Source organism: Muscardinus avellanarius, assembly GCF_963383645.1.
Source record: "Muscardinus avellanarius genome assembly, chromosome: 12".
In the NCBI taxonomy this organism is placed as follows: Eukaryota; Metazoa; Chordata; class Mammalia; order Rodentia; family Gliridae; genus Muscardinus; species Muscardinus avellanarius.
The window spans coordinates 106,171,970-106,188,829 of NC_137798.1; the positions used below are offsets into that span (position 1 = coordinate 106,171,970).

General features: G+C 58.6%; 2 protein-coding genes across 15 annotated transcripts in view; one reads left to right on the plus strand and one right to left on the minus strand.

Moving 5' to 3' along the window:
* KLC1 (kinesin light chain 1) overlaps positions 1-8,973 on the plus strand; it is a gene marked incomplete at both ends in the record, with an annotated part of 32,981 nt that extends 24,008 nt beyond the window's left edge. For 6 of the 14 annotated variants that reach the window (XM_080707920.1, XM_080707933.1, XM_080707935.1 and 3 more), the window contains one exon: positions 8,851-8,973. In XM_080707920.1, coding sequence (XP_080564046.1) covers positions 8,851-8,914 — 64 coding nt within the window. Of the gene's footprint in view, positions 1-2,426; positions 2,493-3,801; positions 3,868-8,850 lie in introns of those variants that run through there. The other 8 variants (XM_080707922.1, XM_080707925.1, XM_080707926.1 and 5 more) reach the window with 4 other exon arrangements.
* Positions 7,715-16,529, minus strand: XRCC3 (X-ray repair cross complementing 3; the record flags this gene model as incomplete). Its single annotated transcript, XM_080707939.1, has 7 exons — positions 7,715-7,931; positions 8,000-8,046; positions 8,115-8,327; positions 9,994-10,148; positions 11,451-11,663; positions 12,760-12,897; positions 16,475-16,529. 7 exons carry the CDS (start codon positions 16,527-16,529, stop codon positions 7,715-7,717), a joined length of 1,038 nt encoding a protein of 345 aa, XP_080564065.1.
* Between the last annotated feature and the right edge of the window lie 331 nt (positions 16,530-16,860).

Here is a 16,860-nt window from a genome sequence, read left to right on the forward strand (position 1 = left end):
CAGTAAATCAGAGTTCTCATCTGTTTAATGCTGTGAATTCATGATGTGAATTCCTTCAAGAACATGTGGGAAATATTAAACTCATGTCTCTTTCAGTTTTTTGTTTGTTATTTTGTCTTTTAAAAGTATTTCTACTCAAGCCAGGCATGGTGGTGCACGCTTGTAATCCCAGCATTTGGAGGCTGAGACAGGAGGATGGTGGTTTACAGTTCACGAACAGCCTCAGCTACTTAGTGAGGCCCTTTGCAACTCAGTGAGACCCTGTTTCAAAATAAAGAATAAAAAAGAGGGCTGGTGGTGTAGCTCAGAGGTAGAATGCCCCTGGGTTCCATCCCCAGTCCCCCCCCACAAAATAAATAAAACCCAAAAAAGGCTGAGGGGTGTAGGTTGGAGGTGGAATGCCCTGGGTTCTATCCCAGTACCTCAAAAAAAAAAAAAAAAAAAAGTACGCGCAGTGTCACTTAGGACCTGTGCCCAGACCCTGCTCCCACTCGCAGCTGGCTCCTGGCCGCCTGGGGCTCCGATGACCCCGTGCCGGCCTCATGGTGCTCCTGGCCCTGTTGGAGGGATCTCTGCTTATGGCAGGAAACTCCTGGTGGTTCTGGGGAGATGGGTGGGGCCCAGGCAAGAGGGTGTGGCCTTTGGTTAGCAGGTGTTTGCTGTAGAGGCCCGGGCCTCCCGTGGGCCCCTGCTGTCTGGGCTCAGGCGCAGGCCTGCTTTTGGGCAGTGCTGACTAAGCTCCCGACAGATTCCAGACTTGAAGTGGCGGGTCACCGTCTGCAGGGAGTACTTTTGAAGGGGGTCCCAGGAGTACTTTGTGGCCGCTGGGTCCCCTCCCTCGGGGTGATCTGTCAGAACGAATGCCCGGGGCATTAGTTCCTCAGGGAGGCAGGCTCTTTGCGTGGGGCTCTGGACACACTGCAGCCCCTTCCCATGGGGCGGCTCTGGGTATTTCCTGTTGCTCCCGCATTTCTCTCCCGACATCGTGATACGCATGCTGCAGCGGCCACTGCCCCAGTACCAGGCCTGACCTGATGCGAGCGGACGCTGCCCATGCACAGGGCACAGCTCAGTTGTCTTCCCACGGTCCTGACCAGCCACTCATCCTCTCCCATGACTGCCTGGCCCAGCCCCAGGGGTCCAGGCCATTGGCTCCCAGGAAGCCACTGAATTGGCCTCTCTAGCGAGTTCCTGCACACTGCCGAGCCTGCTGGACCGGGCCTCTGGGGCCCGTGACCCGATGCACAGGAGCTTGGGTGCTTGCAGCTTGTGGTTCAGCTGGGCACGTGGGGCGTGCCGAGTGCCGGGCCGGGCCAGGGGCCTTCTCACCTGGTGCGAGCTGACTGGCCGGTGGGGCGGCTGAGTGCCAGTGGGGGCGCGTCTACGGGTGACGTGCGTGAGTGTGCGGCGGCCTCGGCGGTCACCAGGAACACGCAGGCCTTTCGCAGCCTTTGCCCAGGCTTCCTTGGCAGTGCATCTCGCCTCTCTGGGCCACTTTGGCTTGGTTTATTGGCTTGGTGGGAACTGGCTGAGCGCCATTTGCTGGGTGCTGTGCTCAGGTGCTGGTGGCAGCGGCGGTGCCCGGGCCGTCAGCACGCAGCCCTGCGCCGGCACGTCCTCCGCTCCCTCCGGTCCTGGTATGGCCACCTCAGGGTTAGTGCTGAGGTGACTGGTCAGAGGTACCCGGTGGGCAGAGGGTTTCTGAGGTGCTACAAGTGTCCATTAGTTAAATCGCTGGCCATCCCATCCGGTAGTTCAAAGACCGCAAGTGGGAGAGAAAGGAAAGCACCTACGTAAACTTGTGAGTTTTTATATTTGATGCCGTGAAATTTGTTTTGAGGGTTTTTTTTTTAGTGCTGGGGATTAAACCCAGGGGCATTTTGAGTTATACCCCCAGCCCTATTTCACTTATTTTGAAACAAGGCCTCACTAAGCTGCCAAAGCTGTCCTTGAACCTTCGATCCTTGAACCTTCGATCCTTCTGTCTCAGCCTCCCAAGTTACAAGCGTGTGTCACCATGCCCGGCTTGAATTTGGTCTCTTAAGTATGATAGTAGTATACAAAAAAATATGAGCTAGGCAATGTAATTCCCTTCCCAGCCTTCACAGGGAGCGGGTGTCGTCCCGTGGGGGAGGAGTGGGGAGGAGCGCAGTGGCTCCTCCCTCTGCCCTGTGAGGTGTGAAGAGGCCAGCTGGGCTGGCAGAGCCGAGGCCCGCCCGCGCCCGCCAGCAGCCTGTGTTGCTCTGCCACGCAGAGGAATTGGGTGTCTTCTCCTGGGCACTAACAGAGAGGGGGCTTCCGTGTCCAGGCCGAGGGAGAGCAAGCGCCCCAGCTCCGCTGTCCCCGGGCCGGGTCGTCCTGCTGGCCGACTGATGCTCATCCGTTTGTCCTTGCATGTCCGTCCTGTGTCCGTGTCCGTGTCGCAGCATGAAGCGTGCCAGTTCTCTGAATGTTCTTAACATGGGCGGCAAGGCCGCGGAACGCAATTCCAAGTAAGGAGCATGCCCTGTCCGAGCCCTGGCTGCTGGGAGCCGAGCAGGCCTGCTGCAGGCCGTGCTTGGCCACTCTCCATGAAGCGCAGACGGCCGTGCGCAGTTCAGTCGTGGGAGGCGTAGGCACGCTCACACTGCGTGCTGTCAGCAGTTTATCTGCTGATCTATCTAGTGGCCTTCCAAAATGATTTGACCTAGCCAGGTGCTATAGCCCACGCCGGTGATGTCAGAACTGGGAAGGCTGAGGGGGGGGGGGAGGCGGCAGAACGTCCTGGTTCCATCCCTGGTGCCTCCCACTGTTTGACCTAATTAAAATAATTCACTCTGAGCTGGGCGTGGTGGCACACGCTTGTAATCCCTGCGCTTGGGAGGCTGAGACAGGAGGATCACACAGGTTCGAAGCCAGCCTCAGCTACTGAGTGAGGCTCTCAGCAACTTAGTGAGATCTCAAATAAAATATAAAAGGTCTGGGAGCAGAGCCCGGAGGTAGAAAGCCCCTGGGTTCCATCCCCAGTATCACCTCCCCCCAAAAAATTGACTCTGATAGAGTGACACCAGGCAGACAGGCCTTCGCTCGGATGGCTGGTTTGTTTGGTTGTGGTCTTAGTGTTTTCTCACTAGCCCACTGTTCAGTTAAAGCCCTGTGCAGGGTTTAGAAGTGGCCGAGACCTTACAGGCCCTCGACACTGCCGGCTTCCGCAGAGCGTCACGAGCCCAAGTCTCACACGAGGGCCATGTTTGTTTCACGTCTGCATTGACTGTGGGCCTCCCTTCCCCACTGGAGTGGCCCTTTTAGTTTTCCGTTCTCTTACTCAGCCATTGTGACCGGCCCCTGGCGCTCTAGGGCCTGGCTCTGCTGGCCCAGTGGCTGGCAGACGGCAGCCTGGTGGCCAGGGCGCGCTGTGGGAGCCGCATCCTTGATGGCGCAGGTCAGACTCCTGCTCACCACACCTGGCGAGTTGGCAGCCTCTGGCCCCCGTCCACCACACGCCACGCGTGTGAGGCTGGCACGCCCTGGGAAGGGGAAGGAAGCCAGGGGTGCTTGCAGGACGCCACGTGGCTCTTTGAGTACGCTCCCTCCCTCTAGTGCTGGGATTGATCCCAGGCCTTGGCCTCAGCCAAGGTGGTGTTCTGATTCGCAAAGGCCACGGGCGGCCTGTCTTGGCCTCCCGTCTTCTGCCTTAGTGCATGCCCAGATTGAGCACTAGGTTAGGAGTTGTGCAGACAGTCTTGATAGGCCTTTGGTCCTGTGAAGCATCCTTGGAAATATTGGTTAAGTGTAATTTTTCCATTTGTTTTTTTCATGCAGGAACGAAATAATTGTCTGGCAGACTCGAGAGCTCTGAGCGCCAGCCACACTGATCTGGCCCACTGAGGGTCGGGACAGAGCTAGGTAGAATCCCCGAGAGCCTCGCGCCGCCAGCCAGGCCCGGCCCCTGCAGGGAGCTCGCCTTCCTCGGCAGCACCGGGCTTCCTTTCCTACCTGGTGAAGGCCACCAATCTCTGGAGGCCGCCTGTGAGAGCCAGGGTGGCTGTGCCCAGAGCTGTTGACCTGCCTGCGCCTGCCTGGGAGCTGCCGATGCGCAAAGCAGGTGCGCGGCCGGGAGGCAGAGCGGCGGCCGGGAGGCGCGGACACGTCGGATCCGCCGCCCGCACGGACGCTCTCGCTTCTGTCGACCACCCTTTTGCCTTGACACTGGAGTCTGTTTTACATTTTAACACTGTACTAAGCATAAATTAAGAATTAGAGACCTAAGGACACCTTTGAGGATGCCAGGCATGAGGGCGAGGTGCAGGAGCTGGAGGGCGGCTGGCTTTGCACAGGCCCAGCCTCCGCTGGCGCCTGCGGGCGGCGCGGGCTTGGCCCTCCAGGGCCTTCAGTAAGTTCCCTCTCCTGCTCCCCCACCCCGCGGGCCCAACCGTAGGGCGCCATATGGTCACCTTCCGTCTCCTCGCCGGTGCTGGGATTGAACCCAGGGGTATTTCTGCCTCTGAGCGACACCCCACAGCTGCCCCCTAGTTTTTCCAGAACTGGGGATGGGGGTGGAACCCAGGGGCATTCTGCCTCTGAGCTACACCTCCAACCTAATTTTTATTCTTTGAGACAGGGCCTCACTAAGTAGCTGAGGCAGGCCGTGGACCTCCCACCGCCTGTCTCAACCTCCCATGAACTGGGATTACAAATGTGCCGCCGCCTGGCTCCCCGGCCCTCTTTATTTGTCTTTTTGAATTAGTGTCTTGCCAGGTTGCTGCGGGTCTTGCTGTCGCTCAGGCTGGCTGGGAACCTGCAGTCCTCCGTCTTAGCCTCCCGAGTCTGGGATTACAGGTGTGCACCACCATGCCCAGCCTCTTCTTTTTTTTTTTTTTTTTTTTTTTTTTGGTGGTACTGGGGGTAGAACCCAGAGGCTTTCTACCTCTGGGCTATACTCCCAGACCCATTTTATATTTTATTTGGAAACAGTGTCTCACTAAGTTGCTGAGAGCCTCACTGAGTAGCTGAGGCTGGTTTCGAACCTGTGCGATCCTCCTGCCTCAGCCTCCCAAGCGCCGGGATTACAAGCGTGCGCCACCACGCCCGACTCTCAGCCTCTTCTATTTTTAAAAAGCTTTTCACCAGATGGACTTTTTCTTTGTGGTTCTTGTGATTGAACCTAGGGCTGTTTACCTGTGAGGTATATCCCCAGTTCTTCTGTTTTTAAACAGGGTCTCATTAGGTTACTGAAAATCTCATTAAGTTGCTGAGACAATCTTCAAACCTGCCATTCTCCTGTCTCAGCCTCCCCAGTACTGGGATTGCAGGTGTACAGTACCACACCTAGCACCAGGTGGATTAGACAAGAGTTTTCCAGATCAGCTCCAAGGCATCGTGTCTTGGGGCGTGTGCAGGACTACCCGTAGACTAGAGGCACAAGACAGCGGTGCGTGTGGAGCAGGAGCTGGGCCCGCGTCCTCAGGCTCAGGGCGCCCTGTCTTGGTCTCCGCTCTGTGAGATGGTGGGCTGTGATCTCACTTGAGAGGACAGGAGCTTACTCCTGGGCTGGGCTTGGCCGGCGTGGACTTGGCGGGGTGGAGGTGGCAGCGTGTGGGGCTTTGCTGCAGCAAGTCTGCGCTCGGGTCTCTTGCGTGTCCACCGTAGTTAGCGCCCTCTGCCCCTGCCGGTGGGGGACGTCTGCCCACCGGGCGGGCTGCACTGGCTCGGGGCTCCAGCGCCATCTCTGTTCCGCAGCTCCTGCGGGTCAGGGTGTTTCTAAGCACTGCCTAGTGGTGTGGGACGGGAAGGGGCCTCCTCCTGGGAGAGCGCGCACGTGGCCCTGGAGAAGAGCGCTAGGGTTGACTGTGGGAAGGTGTTTGTGGCAGGGGCTGCAGCCCACTGTGACAGGCAGGGGGAGCTGCAGGGGCCCCAGTCCCACCCGGCAGCCTGTGCCTGCGCCCGCCTGGCTGCACTAACCTGGGGCACAGCAGTGGCGGAGGGGCCTCCAGCGAGAGCCACGCGTTTTTCACCTGTCAGACCTAGGCTAAAGTCCCCTGCGCTGGGTGTGGTGGGGCATTCCTGTAATCCAGTACCCGGGAGGCTGACAGGACCGCAGGTTTGAGGCCAGCCTCAGCAACTAGTGAGACCGATTCAAAAATAAAACATAAAATGGGCGTGGTGGCCCACGTTTGTAATCCCCGCGCTTGGGAGGCTGAGATGGGAGGATCACAGGTTTGCAGTCAGCCTCAGCTACTTAGTGAGGCCTCCACAACTTAGTAAGACCCTGTTTCAAAATAAAGAATAGAAAATAGGGCTGGGGGTGTGGCTTAGAGGTGGAATACCCCTGGGTTCCATCCCCAGTACCAAAAACAAAAGTCCCCAAATTACTAACATTATGTCAGAAAGCCACCAGGAATATATAATTAGAAATTTAGTGTTTGTATTAAATGACTGAAGATGTTTACTTTATGGGATGGATCTTCCATTGTCTTAACTATGGAATTTTCTTGGAAGAAATGTTACATTATACCCTTAGTATTTATATTGCACCTTTTTCTGTTCTTTTTGCACTCACTTTTGAGCAAGGTGTGCTCGCAATCAGACTTCTGACAGCTGTCAGGAGGCACAGGCCAGGGTTGGGGCCGCGACGTCCTGCCAGGCAGACGCACGGTGTAGTCAGTTGGCGTTTAGTTTGATCCACGAAACAGATTCTGTTTACAAGTGTTTTCTCTGCATTGTGCAGGAATGCAGGAAGAAGCCAAGTGGTTTCAAAGTGTTTAACCCTGAGGGGCTGTGGGACTCCAGCGGGAGGCTGAGGATCTGGCAGCAGGGCCTCCTGAGGCGGCTGGCCCAGCGGTGAGCAGGCCCCTCCAGGAGAGCCGCCTCCACTTAGCTGCGCCTGACTCCGTTGTGTTTTCTAATTGTTGATATAAGTTGCATAGAAAACCGTTCAGAATTGTCTATTTAATTATAAAAATAAAATATTTTATTTCCTATTACAAAGTCCCTGTACTTTGGCAGAAAGGCTGTCTTGTAAAACTCAAATTCCAAACACCTTTGTCCTGGCTGTGTGGCCCAGCTTTGTGGCCATGGTGGCTTTGAGGACAGGGCAAAAGGCACACAGGGACCCCTTGAGAAAGGCAGTCTGTGGCCAGCGCTCCCCCAGCTTTAGTGGGCGGCCTCCAGGGTTGTGGGGGGACATGGGTCAGGAGTCCAGACTCCACCAGAGGAATGGGGGCAGGCAGAGGGGACGGAGGGTCACTTCCCTTGGTAACACCGGGCCTTGTGTCCATGGCCACATGGTCAGTCAAGGGTCTGCAGCAGGAGGTCTCTGCCCGGTTGAGCTGCAGGCCACACTGGCAGGCCAGGGCAGCGAGGCGTCCTGTTGCGGCGGCCTCAGCTGGAGGCCCTGCTCCCCAGAGGCACAGGGTGTGCGGGGCACCCCACTAGGCAGCTCCCAGGGTCCAGGCAGGCTGCTGACCCTCATGGCAGTGTTGGGAGAGTGGAGCGACCTTGTGTGATCTCGGGTGTCACCTGGGTGTTGCCCTAGACGCCCCCAGAGGCCGCCAGCCTATCAGGTTGTGTGACCTCTGAGGGCTGATCAGGGACTGTCCATGGCCCCAACAGCTAGGCAGGCGACACCCAAGGCGAGAGGGCCCCGCTGGGCACCCCTGTCCTGCACTCCCTCCAGTTCAGGAGGCAGGGCTGATGGCCATCCTCTGGACCTGCTGGCTACACAGCTGTCTTCGTGCTAACTGGACTTGGTCCCCGGTGTCCCCCGTACCCCTTCTGTGCTGACCGTGTAGAGGCAGGAGGACGGGGGCAGGTGGGGGGCGAAGAGTACCCTCAGGACCCGGGCCGGCTGTGGAGCGGCGCCCGGCCCGTGGAGCCGGTCGGCCATCAGTCTCATCAACAGCTGGTTGGCCCAGGCTATGCCGAGGGCCGGGGCCAGGCGCTCGTCCCAGGGCCTGAGGAAGGACAGGCATTGCTGGCCCTGCATGTGAGCATCCACCCAGGCCCAGCCGCCAGCACTCACCCCGGTGGCCCTGGTGCCTGGGTGCGCTCCTCCACGGCCTCTGTCACCTGAAGGGCCAACAGGTCAGCTGCGGTGGCTGGGGGCTTCGCGAAGCCCCCCCGCCTGGCCTACTCACCTGGTTGATGCAGAGCACTGGGCTCTGGAAGGCGCTGCTCAGCCGGCGCAGCTGGGCCCCCAGTGACTGCAGGTGCCGGGCCCGCAGCGCCCAGGCCTGGCTGTCGGCTTCACCGCGGAACAGGGCCGCCACGGAGTCCACCACCACCAGGCGGGCCATGCCCCTGGACAGCAGGACAGGGACCTTCTCCCTCACGCATTCCAACAAGGTGTCCTGTGAGGAGCCACAGTCAGAGCTGGCTGCTGCCATTCCAGAGGCCAGCAGCACCCAACCCGCAGCCCCAGCCCTGCCCTGCAGCTGCTGCCATTCCAGAGGCCAGCAGCACCCCACCCGCAGCCTCAGCCCTGCCCTGCGGCCTCTCTGCTGCCCAGACCCTCAGGAACCTCCAGTCCTAGTTCCTCAGACAGAGGCCCAGGCCTTGCCTGCCCAGCGCCAAGCCCATGGCCTGGGGGGGGCCTGGCAGCCCTTCAGGCTCTTGGTTTGGTCTGCCGGTGGACGGGTAGGGCCTGGCATGCAGTCTGCCTCCCGAGGGTGGAGGGAGGTGGGCCTCCCTTTGGGCCCACTTTGACCTCTGGTACTTGGGCCCGATGGGCTGCGATGCAGAGACCCGCACGCAGGGTAAGGCTGGCGGCTGCTGCCAGGCGCAGAGCAGGCCTGGCGAGCCCTGCCTGAGCCCAGGGTGCAGGAGTGCTGAGGGTCAGTCCAGCCCGGGTGAAACCACTCTGCTTCTCCCCAGGGCGTCCCCGGTGGAGCCTCTCTGTGTGGAGAACGACAGCAGCAGCCTCGAAGACGCTAGCTGACGTGAGTGTCCACACCGCTGGTTGCGGTGGGCCGAAGGCCAGGGAGGTGGGGGGACCGCCGTGGCTCCCAACACTGCAGAAGGGAGGCTCCGTCTACACAGCCTCAGTCCTAGCCTCCCAGCAGACATTGGCAGGAGGGCGGAGGCTTCCTCGGGAGCCACCACCGGGCTGGCGGCCTGGCCTCACCAGCGGCTTCTCTTGCAGTGACCCGGGCCTGGCCTGTGCTGGGGTGCCGGGATGCCGTGCGCATGTGGCCCAGAGCTGGCCCTGTGATGGCCAGGCGGGCCCACGGTGCACCACGCTAACAGCCACACCACTGGCAGGGCCCTAGGCGCTCGGCCGGCCAGGCCGGCGGGCGTGTGTGCGCCCATGTCCTGCGCCTGCCGGCTCCCCGTCACTGCTCCGTGTTAGTTCCCTGCATCGCGTGTGATAATGTATTTTATTGTAAATTTTTTAAAATTAAAAAAAGTTTATATGCTACACCTTTAACCTGAACAGTCATTTCCTAACAACCCGGAGTGGGCTCTGCTGCTGCAGGGAGGCCGGTAGCACACTGCCCACCACACGTGGGTGGGAGGCCTGGCCATGGCGGCAGCTTTCCTCAGAGCGGGGGACACCTCTGGCACCTGCCCAGCAGCAGTCTGGAAGGATGGCCAGGTACGGGGCGGGAGGTGGCTGGCTAGGGTCCTCAGCACAGGGGACACTCCTGTTCCCCACTTCTTCCTCCTTGGTGGCTGACAAATAGCACACAGGGCCTGGTCGGGTCTGCCGCCCACCAGAACCCAGGCACAGCGGCGGCCTCTGACCCCCGCACTTGGCCAAACTAGTCAGCTGCTCCTGCACCCTCTGCGGCCCCCTCTGGCCCAGCAAGGACCCCCACATCCACTTACCGTCCACGTTGGCTGGAGCGCCGTTCTCTGGTGTCCCCTCAGAGCCTGCACCCTGGCCAGCGTCTGCGAGTTCCCCTCCCTGACATCGCCCCTTAGCAGCTTTCCATCCGGCCCCACCTGCCCAGGGCTCGAGTTGGGCCCGGTCTCCACCACCAGACCCCAGGCGGCAGGCACAGGGTGGACACTCACCACGTCGGCCACATGCTCGATGAAGATCTGATCGCCGAACCTGATCTTCTGGACCACGTCCCCTGGCACATCTGTCCGCAGCTGTGGCTGCTGCCGGATGAGCTGCTGCAGCCGTCGACTTGGGAAGATGTCTTCTGTGCAGATGTAGACGGCCCCTGGGAAGGCAGAAGGCCCAGCTCCAGACACCCGAGACGGCCCGTGGCTGCCACGCCACTGCCCCTTCACCTGTGGCCCGCGGAGGGGCAGGCCGCAGGCTCGTCCCCTACAGCCTCGTCGGTGGCCCCTTGGGAACACGGGCCTGGGCAGAATGCCCGCAGGTAGGCGCCTGTCTTGGCCACTCCTGAGCTGCGCAGAGTGAGTGGGTCACCAGGGCCGGTCTCCCTTGGACCTAGGGAGGCCCTCAAAGGCTCCGCCACGCAGAAGCCCACTCTGGGCCACTTTCCAGGCTCCCCTGCATCTCCGCGTTGACTTAAGGACCAGGAAACGCGTGGCGCCTCCCGCAGTCCTGGCCTCACGCGGCCCCCGCCGGGCATGGAGCATGCGCAGAAGGAGCGAAGGAGCGGGCGGGCGAGGAAGGAGCCGGCTCTGCAGTCCGAGGAGCCCGCCCAGCGCCTCCCGACCGAGGGCAGGCCGCGGTTCTCAGACCGCCCGAGATACCCGTGACCACAGGAAAGAGGATCGGACTTGAACTACGAGGAAAGTGAAGACGACCCGGAGGAGCGAAACGCACGGTGCGCACGCGAGTCACCGGGGCTGAACTCGGGCGTATACCTCTGAGCTACGCCTCTCACTGTTTTTACTTGTTTTGGTACTGGAGACTGAACCTAACGGCATTGTACCGTCAAGGCGCATCTCCAGCCCTATTTTATCAGGTTTTTTTGCGGGTCTGGGGATGGAACCCAGGGACATTGAACCTCCGAGCTACACCCTCTGCCCTGTTTATTCTTTACTTTGGAACAGGGTCTCACTGAGTTGCAGAGGGCCTCGCTAAGTAGCTGAGGCTGTCCGCGAACCGCGATCCTCCTGTCTCCGCCTCCCAGATGCTGGGGTTACAACCTGGCTATTATTTTATTTGTAAACAGGGCCTTGTTAAGTTGCGAGGCTGGCTTCGAACCTGTGATCCTCCGTCTCAGCCTCTAAGTACTGGGATGACAAGGTGAGCTACCACACGGGGATGGGAAAACATTTGATAAAGGATTCGTTTCTGGAATGTATAGAGGCTTTTGTCGCAATAGGCAATTTTACAGTGGGAAGGGACCACTCGAATAGGCACGACTCCCAGGAAAACCAGTCAGTGACCCAAGCAGTGGCCGCTGCTCAGCCTCACCGAGCGCCAGGAGGCAGCGGCGGGCCCAGGCCGGCAGGGGCCTCGCACCGCGCTGCTGCGACCCCAGGCCCGGCTGGCCCAGCCCTCCTTCCCGCCGCCCCGGCACACAGCCAGCAGGGGCGCCACTCACCGGCGTCCAGGCCTCCGTGCTGCCGTGGGAACTGCGCGGCCAGGCAGAGCTGCAGCGCCAGCTGGGTCTTCCCGGCCGAGCTGCGGCCGGCCAGCTCGGTGATGCCCTCCAGCGGCAGGCCGCCGGCCAGGAGGCTGTCCAGGACCCGGCAGCCCAGGCTCAGGCGCCGGTGCTGCGCGGGGAAGCGCTCCCTCTGCTGGTACAGGTGCAGCGCTGCGGGCGGGCTCGGGGTCAGTGCCAGCCACAGGGTGGGCAGCGTGGAGGGCGGAGGGCAGGCGCGCGGCCCAGGGCAGCCGCCCGCCAGCCTCAAGGAGTTCCTTTGTAAAGAGAGACCCCCCACCCGCACAGCCGCAGCGCAGGTGCCCAGGCAATCTCAGCATGAAGAGAAATGGGAACCCGCCCCAGGCTCATGTAGTGGCTTTGACCAGGCGTTAAGTTGACTCAAAAATCAAGGACGCATCCGTGCACGGCAGCACACTCCTGGAGCCCCAGTGCTTGGAGGCTGAGAGGAGATGGCAGGTTGCCGGCCAGCCTCAGCAATTTGAAGGCCCTCAGCAACTTAGCCAGAGGCTGTAAAATTAAAACTAAAAAGAGCTGGGGTGCAGCTCAGAGGTAGAATGGCCGTGGGTTCAAGCCCCAGTGAGACACACACGCCAATAACGTGAGACCAGCAGGGTCCCGCGGGTGTGTCCTGTGGCGGGAGGGCCTCCCACAGCCACCCAGGGAGGCTCCTCCCGCTCACTGGGTGCCATTACACCACAGCCTCATCCTGGTCTCCCCTTGAAAGTCTCCTCTTGGGGGTGGAGGCAGCCGGGGCCGTGGATGTGCGCACACGCTCGTCAGCGCAGTGACCGGTGCTATGGGGCCCTGGCTGTAGATTCCTGGCTGGACACCTTGGACACGCCTGATGCCCCGCACCCACCCCGGGAGTGAGGCTCTGGGTGGGCACGGCTGGAGGCTGGGAAGAGCAGGGTTGGCGCCTGGACCCAGGCTGGGGCCAGCACACTATGATCTGGGAGCCCAGGACCCCTCACCTGGCTGGGCTCACAGGGCCATTGGGCGCCGGCAGCCAGACACTCCACGGGCCGGGACATGGTGCTGCCCAGCCTCGGCTTCTCTAGCTCTCTGCTGCCCTGGCCTCTGGCAGGAAGCCCCTGCCCCAGGGAGCCAGGGCCTGGACCCTGGGGCCAGGGTTTCCCGGGGCCAGCGAGGCCCGGGCCCTCCCCACTCAGACAGTGGCACCAGGTTAGCCCTTAGGTGGCCCGTGATGGCTGCGGGTCACCCAGCAGAAGCTCCGAGCAGTGCCCACCTGTGAGGACGGGGCCCCCCCGCAGGTGTGAGGCGGCCACCCTCAGCACGTGCTGGATGTCAGGACTGGACAGGCTGGTCAGTCTCTGCAAGTCTGCTCCAGAGAAGTGAAGAATGTCCTTGACTGACTTCAGTTTGGCTGAAATCCAAGAAAAGCCAGGCTGTAGGAATGACCAGACACCGAGCTGGGATTACAAGTGTGTGCCATCGCATCTGGCTTAGTCTTTATTTTGTTTATTTTATTTTATTTTTGTGTGTGTTTGGTATTGGGGGTGGAACCCAGAGGCTTTCTACCTCTGGGTTACACTCCCAGATCTGTTTTTTTTTTTTTAAGATTTAAAGAAGTTTATTAAAAAGATAGAAATACAGAAAATAGTTACAGCCCCATGCCAAAATGGCATGAGGGGGGAGGGTGGCCCGGGCCAACTCACCACTCCCCTTCCCAGATCTATTTTATACTTTATTTGGAAACAGGGTCTCACTAAGTAGCTGAGTCTGGCTTTGAACCTGTGAGATCCTCCTGTCTCAGCCTCCCAAGCCTGGGGATTACAAGCATGCGTTTTTGAAACAAGGTCTCACTAAATAGCTGAGGCTGGCCTTGAACCTGCAAACTTCCTGTCTTAGCCTCCCAAGTCCTGGGATTACAAGCGTGTGCCACCATGTCCTGCGCACCCACTGGAATTCTTTCAAGAAAGGGCCAGTGTTGCTAGGCCTGGTGACGGGTCCCAGTTACTTAGGCTGGAGCGAGAGGATTGCAAATTCAAGGCCAGCCTTAGCAACTCCGCGAAACCCCATCTCAAATGAAGCAAGGGCTGGAGACACGGTTCAGAGGCAGAGCACCTGCCTAGCAGGCACAGGAGCCCTGGGCTCAATCTTCAGCGTTGCAGAAAAACAGGAGGAAGGAAGGAAAAGGGGAGAGCGAAGGCGGGGAGGGCCACACAGCAACCAAACCGAGTGGCGCGTCACCCAGGCCCTGCTGCGGGACGAGCTGAAGGGATGGCGGAGGCTCGCAGGCTGGAGCTGCTGCGGTAGGCACCCGAGGGACTGCTGTCTGGGGAGCGAAGAAGCGAATTCCGGGCTTGGGTAGGGCTTGTTTTCTTTTCTTCTCTTTTTCTCTCTTTTTTGCTACTGGGGATTGAGCCCAGGAGTGCTCTACCTCCAAGCTACACCCCTAGCCCTTTTTATGTTTTATTTTGAAACAGGGCCTTGCAGCCCAGAAAAAGCTTTGCCTGGAGGAGGCTCTGCTGGGCCAGGGCCCTAGCTCTGCCTCTGGGAAAATTCATTTTCTGAGGAGGCATACGCAAGACCCATAACCGCCCCCCCACTTTTTTGCGGTACTGGGGTGGAACCCAGGGACATTCTACCTCCAAGCTACACCCCAGCCCAGTTTCTTATTCTTTATTTTTGTCACACTAAGTTGCGGAGGCCTCACTAAGCAGCTGAGCTAGCTGCAGACCGCCATCCTCCTGCCTCAGCCTCCCAAGTGCTGGACCCCAGATTGCAGGCACGATGCTTACAGCTGTGGCAGCCATTCTGTGATCAGGAGGCCACAAACAGGAGGGCAAGAAACCAGCAGCCAGGCATAGGGGAGCAGCAGGAAAGGCCCGGCCGGCGCCCGCTGGCCGCATAGCCCTCACTGTCCTGACACTCAGCCAGCCCTAGCAGACACCCCAGGAGGCTGGGAAGGTGACGGGGAGGCCAGGAACTGCAGAGCGCCAGGCAGGCTGAGGGGCGGGCTGCGCGGGATCATGCCTGGAAGCCAGAACTGGAACCTGCACTGGGAAAAGGAGCCCGTGTGCCCTCAGGTGCGGGAGAAACACCGGCAAGAAAGACGAAAAAAAACTCAGCAGGCAGGACACGGCGGCAGCTACTACCTCCTGTGGAAAGCCAAAGATGCTAAGGAGGGGAGTCATGTCCAGCCAGAGCAGCCAGCAGGGGTGTGGCCACACAAGCTGCTGACCAAGGGCACAGCAAGAGCAGCCCGCGTCCCAGCAGGAGCCGCTGAGGGCTGGCGTCACAGACAAGTCAGACCCGGCAACACAGTCACGATGAGAGCCGAACCACGCACGCTGCAGGACTGAGTAGACCCACGCTAAAGACAAGCTAAAAGCCCGCGGCTCTACTTTCAAGCCACATCCCAGCTTTTTTTTTTTGGGGGGGGTACTGGGGATTGAAGTCAGGGGCATTCTACCTCTGAGCTACATCTACAGCCCTATTTTATTTTATATTTATTTACTTATTTATTTGAGGTAATGGGGATGGAACCCAGGGGCATTACACTCCGAGCTACACCCTTAACCCTATTTTTTTTTTGTCTTTTTATTTTTTTATTTTTTTTGGTGGTACTGGCAGTGGAACCCAGGGGCTTTCTACCTCCGGGCTATACTCCCAGACCTATTTTTTTATATTTTATTTGGAAACAGGGTCTCACTAAGTTGCTGAGAGCCTAAGTAGCTGAGGCTGGCTTCCAACCTGTGCGATCCTCCTGTCTCAGCCTTCTAAGCCCTGGGATTACAAACGTGGGCCATCACACCCAGCTAGTCATTTTCTTTTTTGAAACAGAGTCTCACTGAGTTGTGAAGGGTCTTACTAAGTAGCTGAGACTGTCTCCACCTCCCAAATGCTGGGATTACAAGCATGCGGCACCGTGGCCAGCTTAATTTTATTTTTTTAATTAATTATTTATTTTGGGTGGTACTGGGGTTCCTGGAAGCCCTTCTACCTCTGGGCTACACTCCCAGACCTTTTTTTTAAAAATATATTTTTATTTGGAAACAGGGTCTCTTAAGCCAGCACGGCTGGCTTCGAACCTGCACGATCCTCCTGTCTCCGCTCCCCAAGCGTGGGGATTACAAACATGCGCCACCACGCCCAGCAGCAAGGCTGCTTTTGAACCTGCGCAATCCTCCTGTCTCCGCCTCCCAAGCTTGGGGAGTGTGCCACCATGCCCAGCCTTACTTTTATTTTTGAAACAAAGTCTCACTAGGTTGATGAGAGTCTGACTACTTCCTGAGACTGTCCTCTAACCTGTGATCCTCCTGTCTCAGCCTCCCACGAACTGGGATTATAGGCACGTGCCACCATGCCCAGCCTGAAAGAACTTTAAAAATTAATCTCTATGAAAGTAATATATATATATATATGGTCTAAGAAGGGAATGGGAGCCTGGCACATTGGTATACACCTGTAATCCCAGTATTTAGGAGACTGAAACAGGAAAATCACAGGTTTGAAGCTAGCCTCAACAACTTAGTGAGACCCTGTTTCAAAGTAAAAAAGTAGAATAGGGCTGGAGGTGTAGCTCAAAGGTATAATGCTTCTGAGTTTAATTCCCAGGACTACAAAAAAATAAAAAGGGTTGGGATGAGTTGGGCATGGTGGTACACACTTGTAATCCCACCATTTAGGAGGCTGAGACAGGAGGATCGCAGTTCAAGGACAGCCTCAGCTACTTAGTGAGGCCCTCTGCAACTCAGTGAGACCCTGTTTCAAAGTAAAGAATAAAAGAGGGCAGAGGGTGTAGCTCAGAGGTCGAATGCTCCTGGTTCAACCTCCAGTACCACGGGGTGGGGACGTCTTTCAGTGAAAACACATACACCTGAAAAGCCCACAGCATGTCCCAAGATCGGTGCAATGATCAGGGTGGGGGACTTTTAGGGAACAGAGGTGGACAGTCAACTTGTTTACATAACACACCTACATGAAAATAAATATACCTTTCTTCATTGCAGCAATAATCCTGGGACTCAGGTCCAGCTGTTCCAGATCCATCTTCTCAGCGGGCTGACCACAGGCGTGGATAACTTCTGGAGGACAGAGAAGCAATGGCCACAAACGGCGGCACTGGCTGTCAACAGGCCCGCCTGTGGGAGTGTGCGAGTCCCTAACCGGGGGACACTGGGTGGGTCTGGGCAGCGTTTCTCCCGGTGGCCGCCAGACCGGCACCCTGGGCCCAATCCAGGCCCGACCTTCTGTCCTGCCTTGAAAAGGCGGCGCCGGCGCGAGGCGTGTGCCGTGAAAGGGAGAGAAGGGCGGCTTCTCTGGCCTGCATCCTCGCCGGCACCACTCACCTTCCTTGGGACGACATAGACGGTCCATCCTC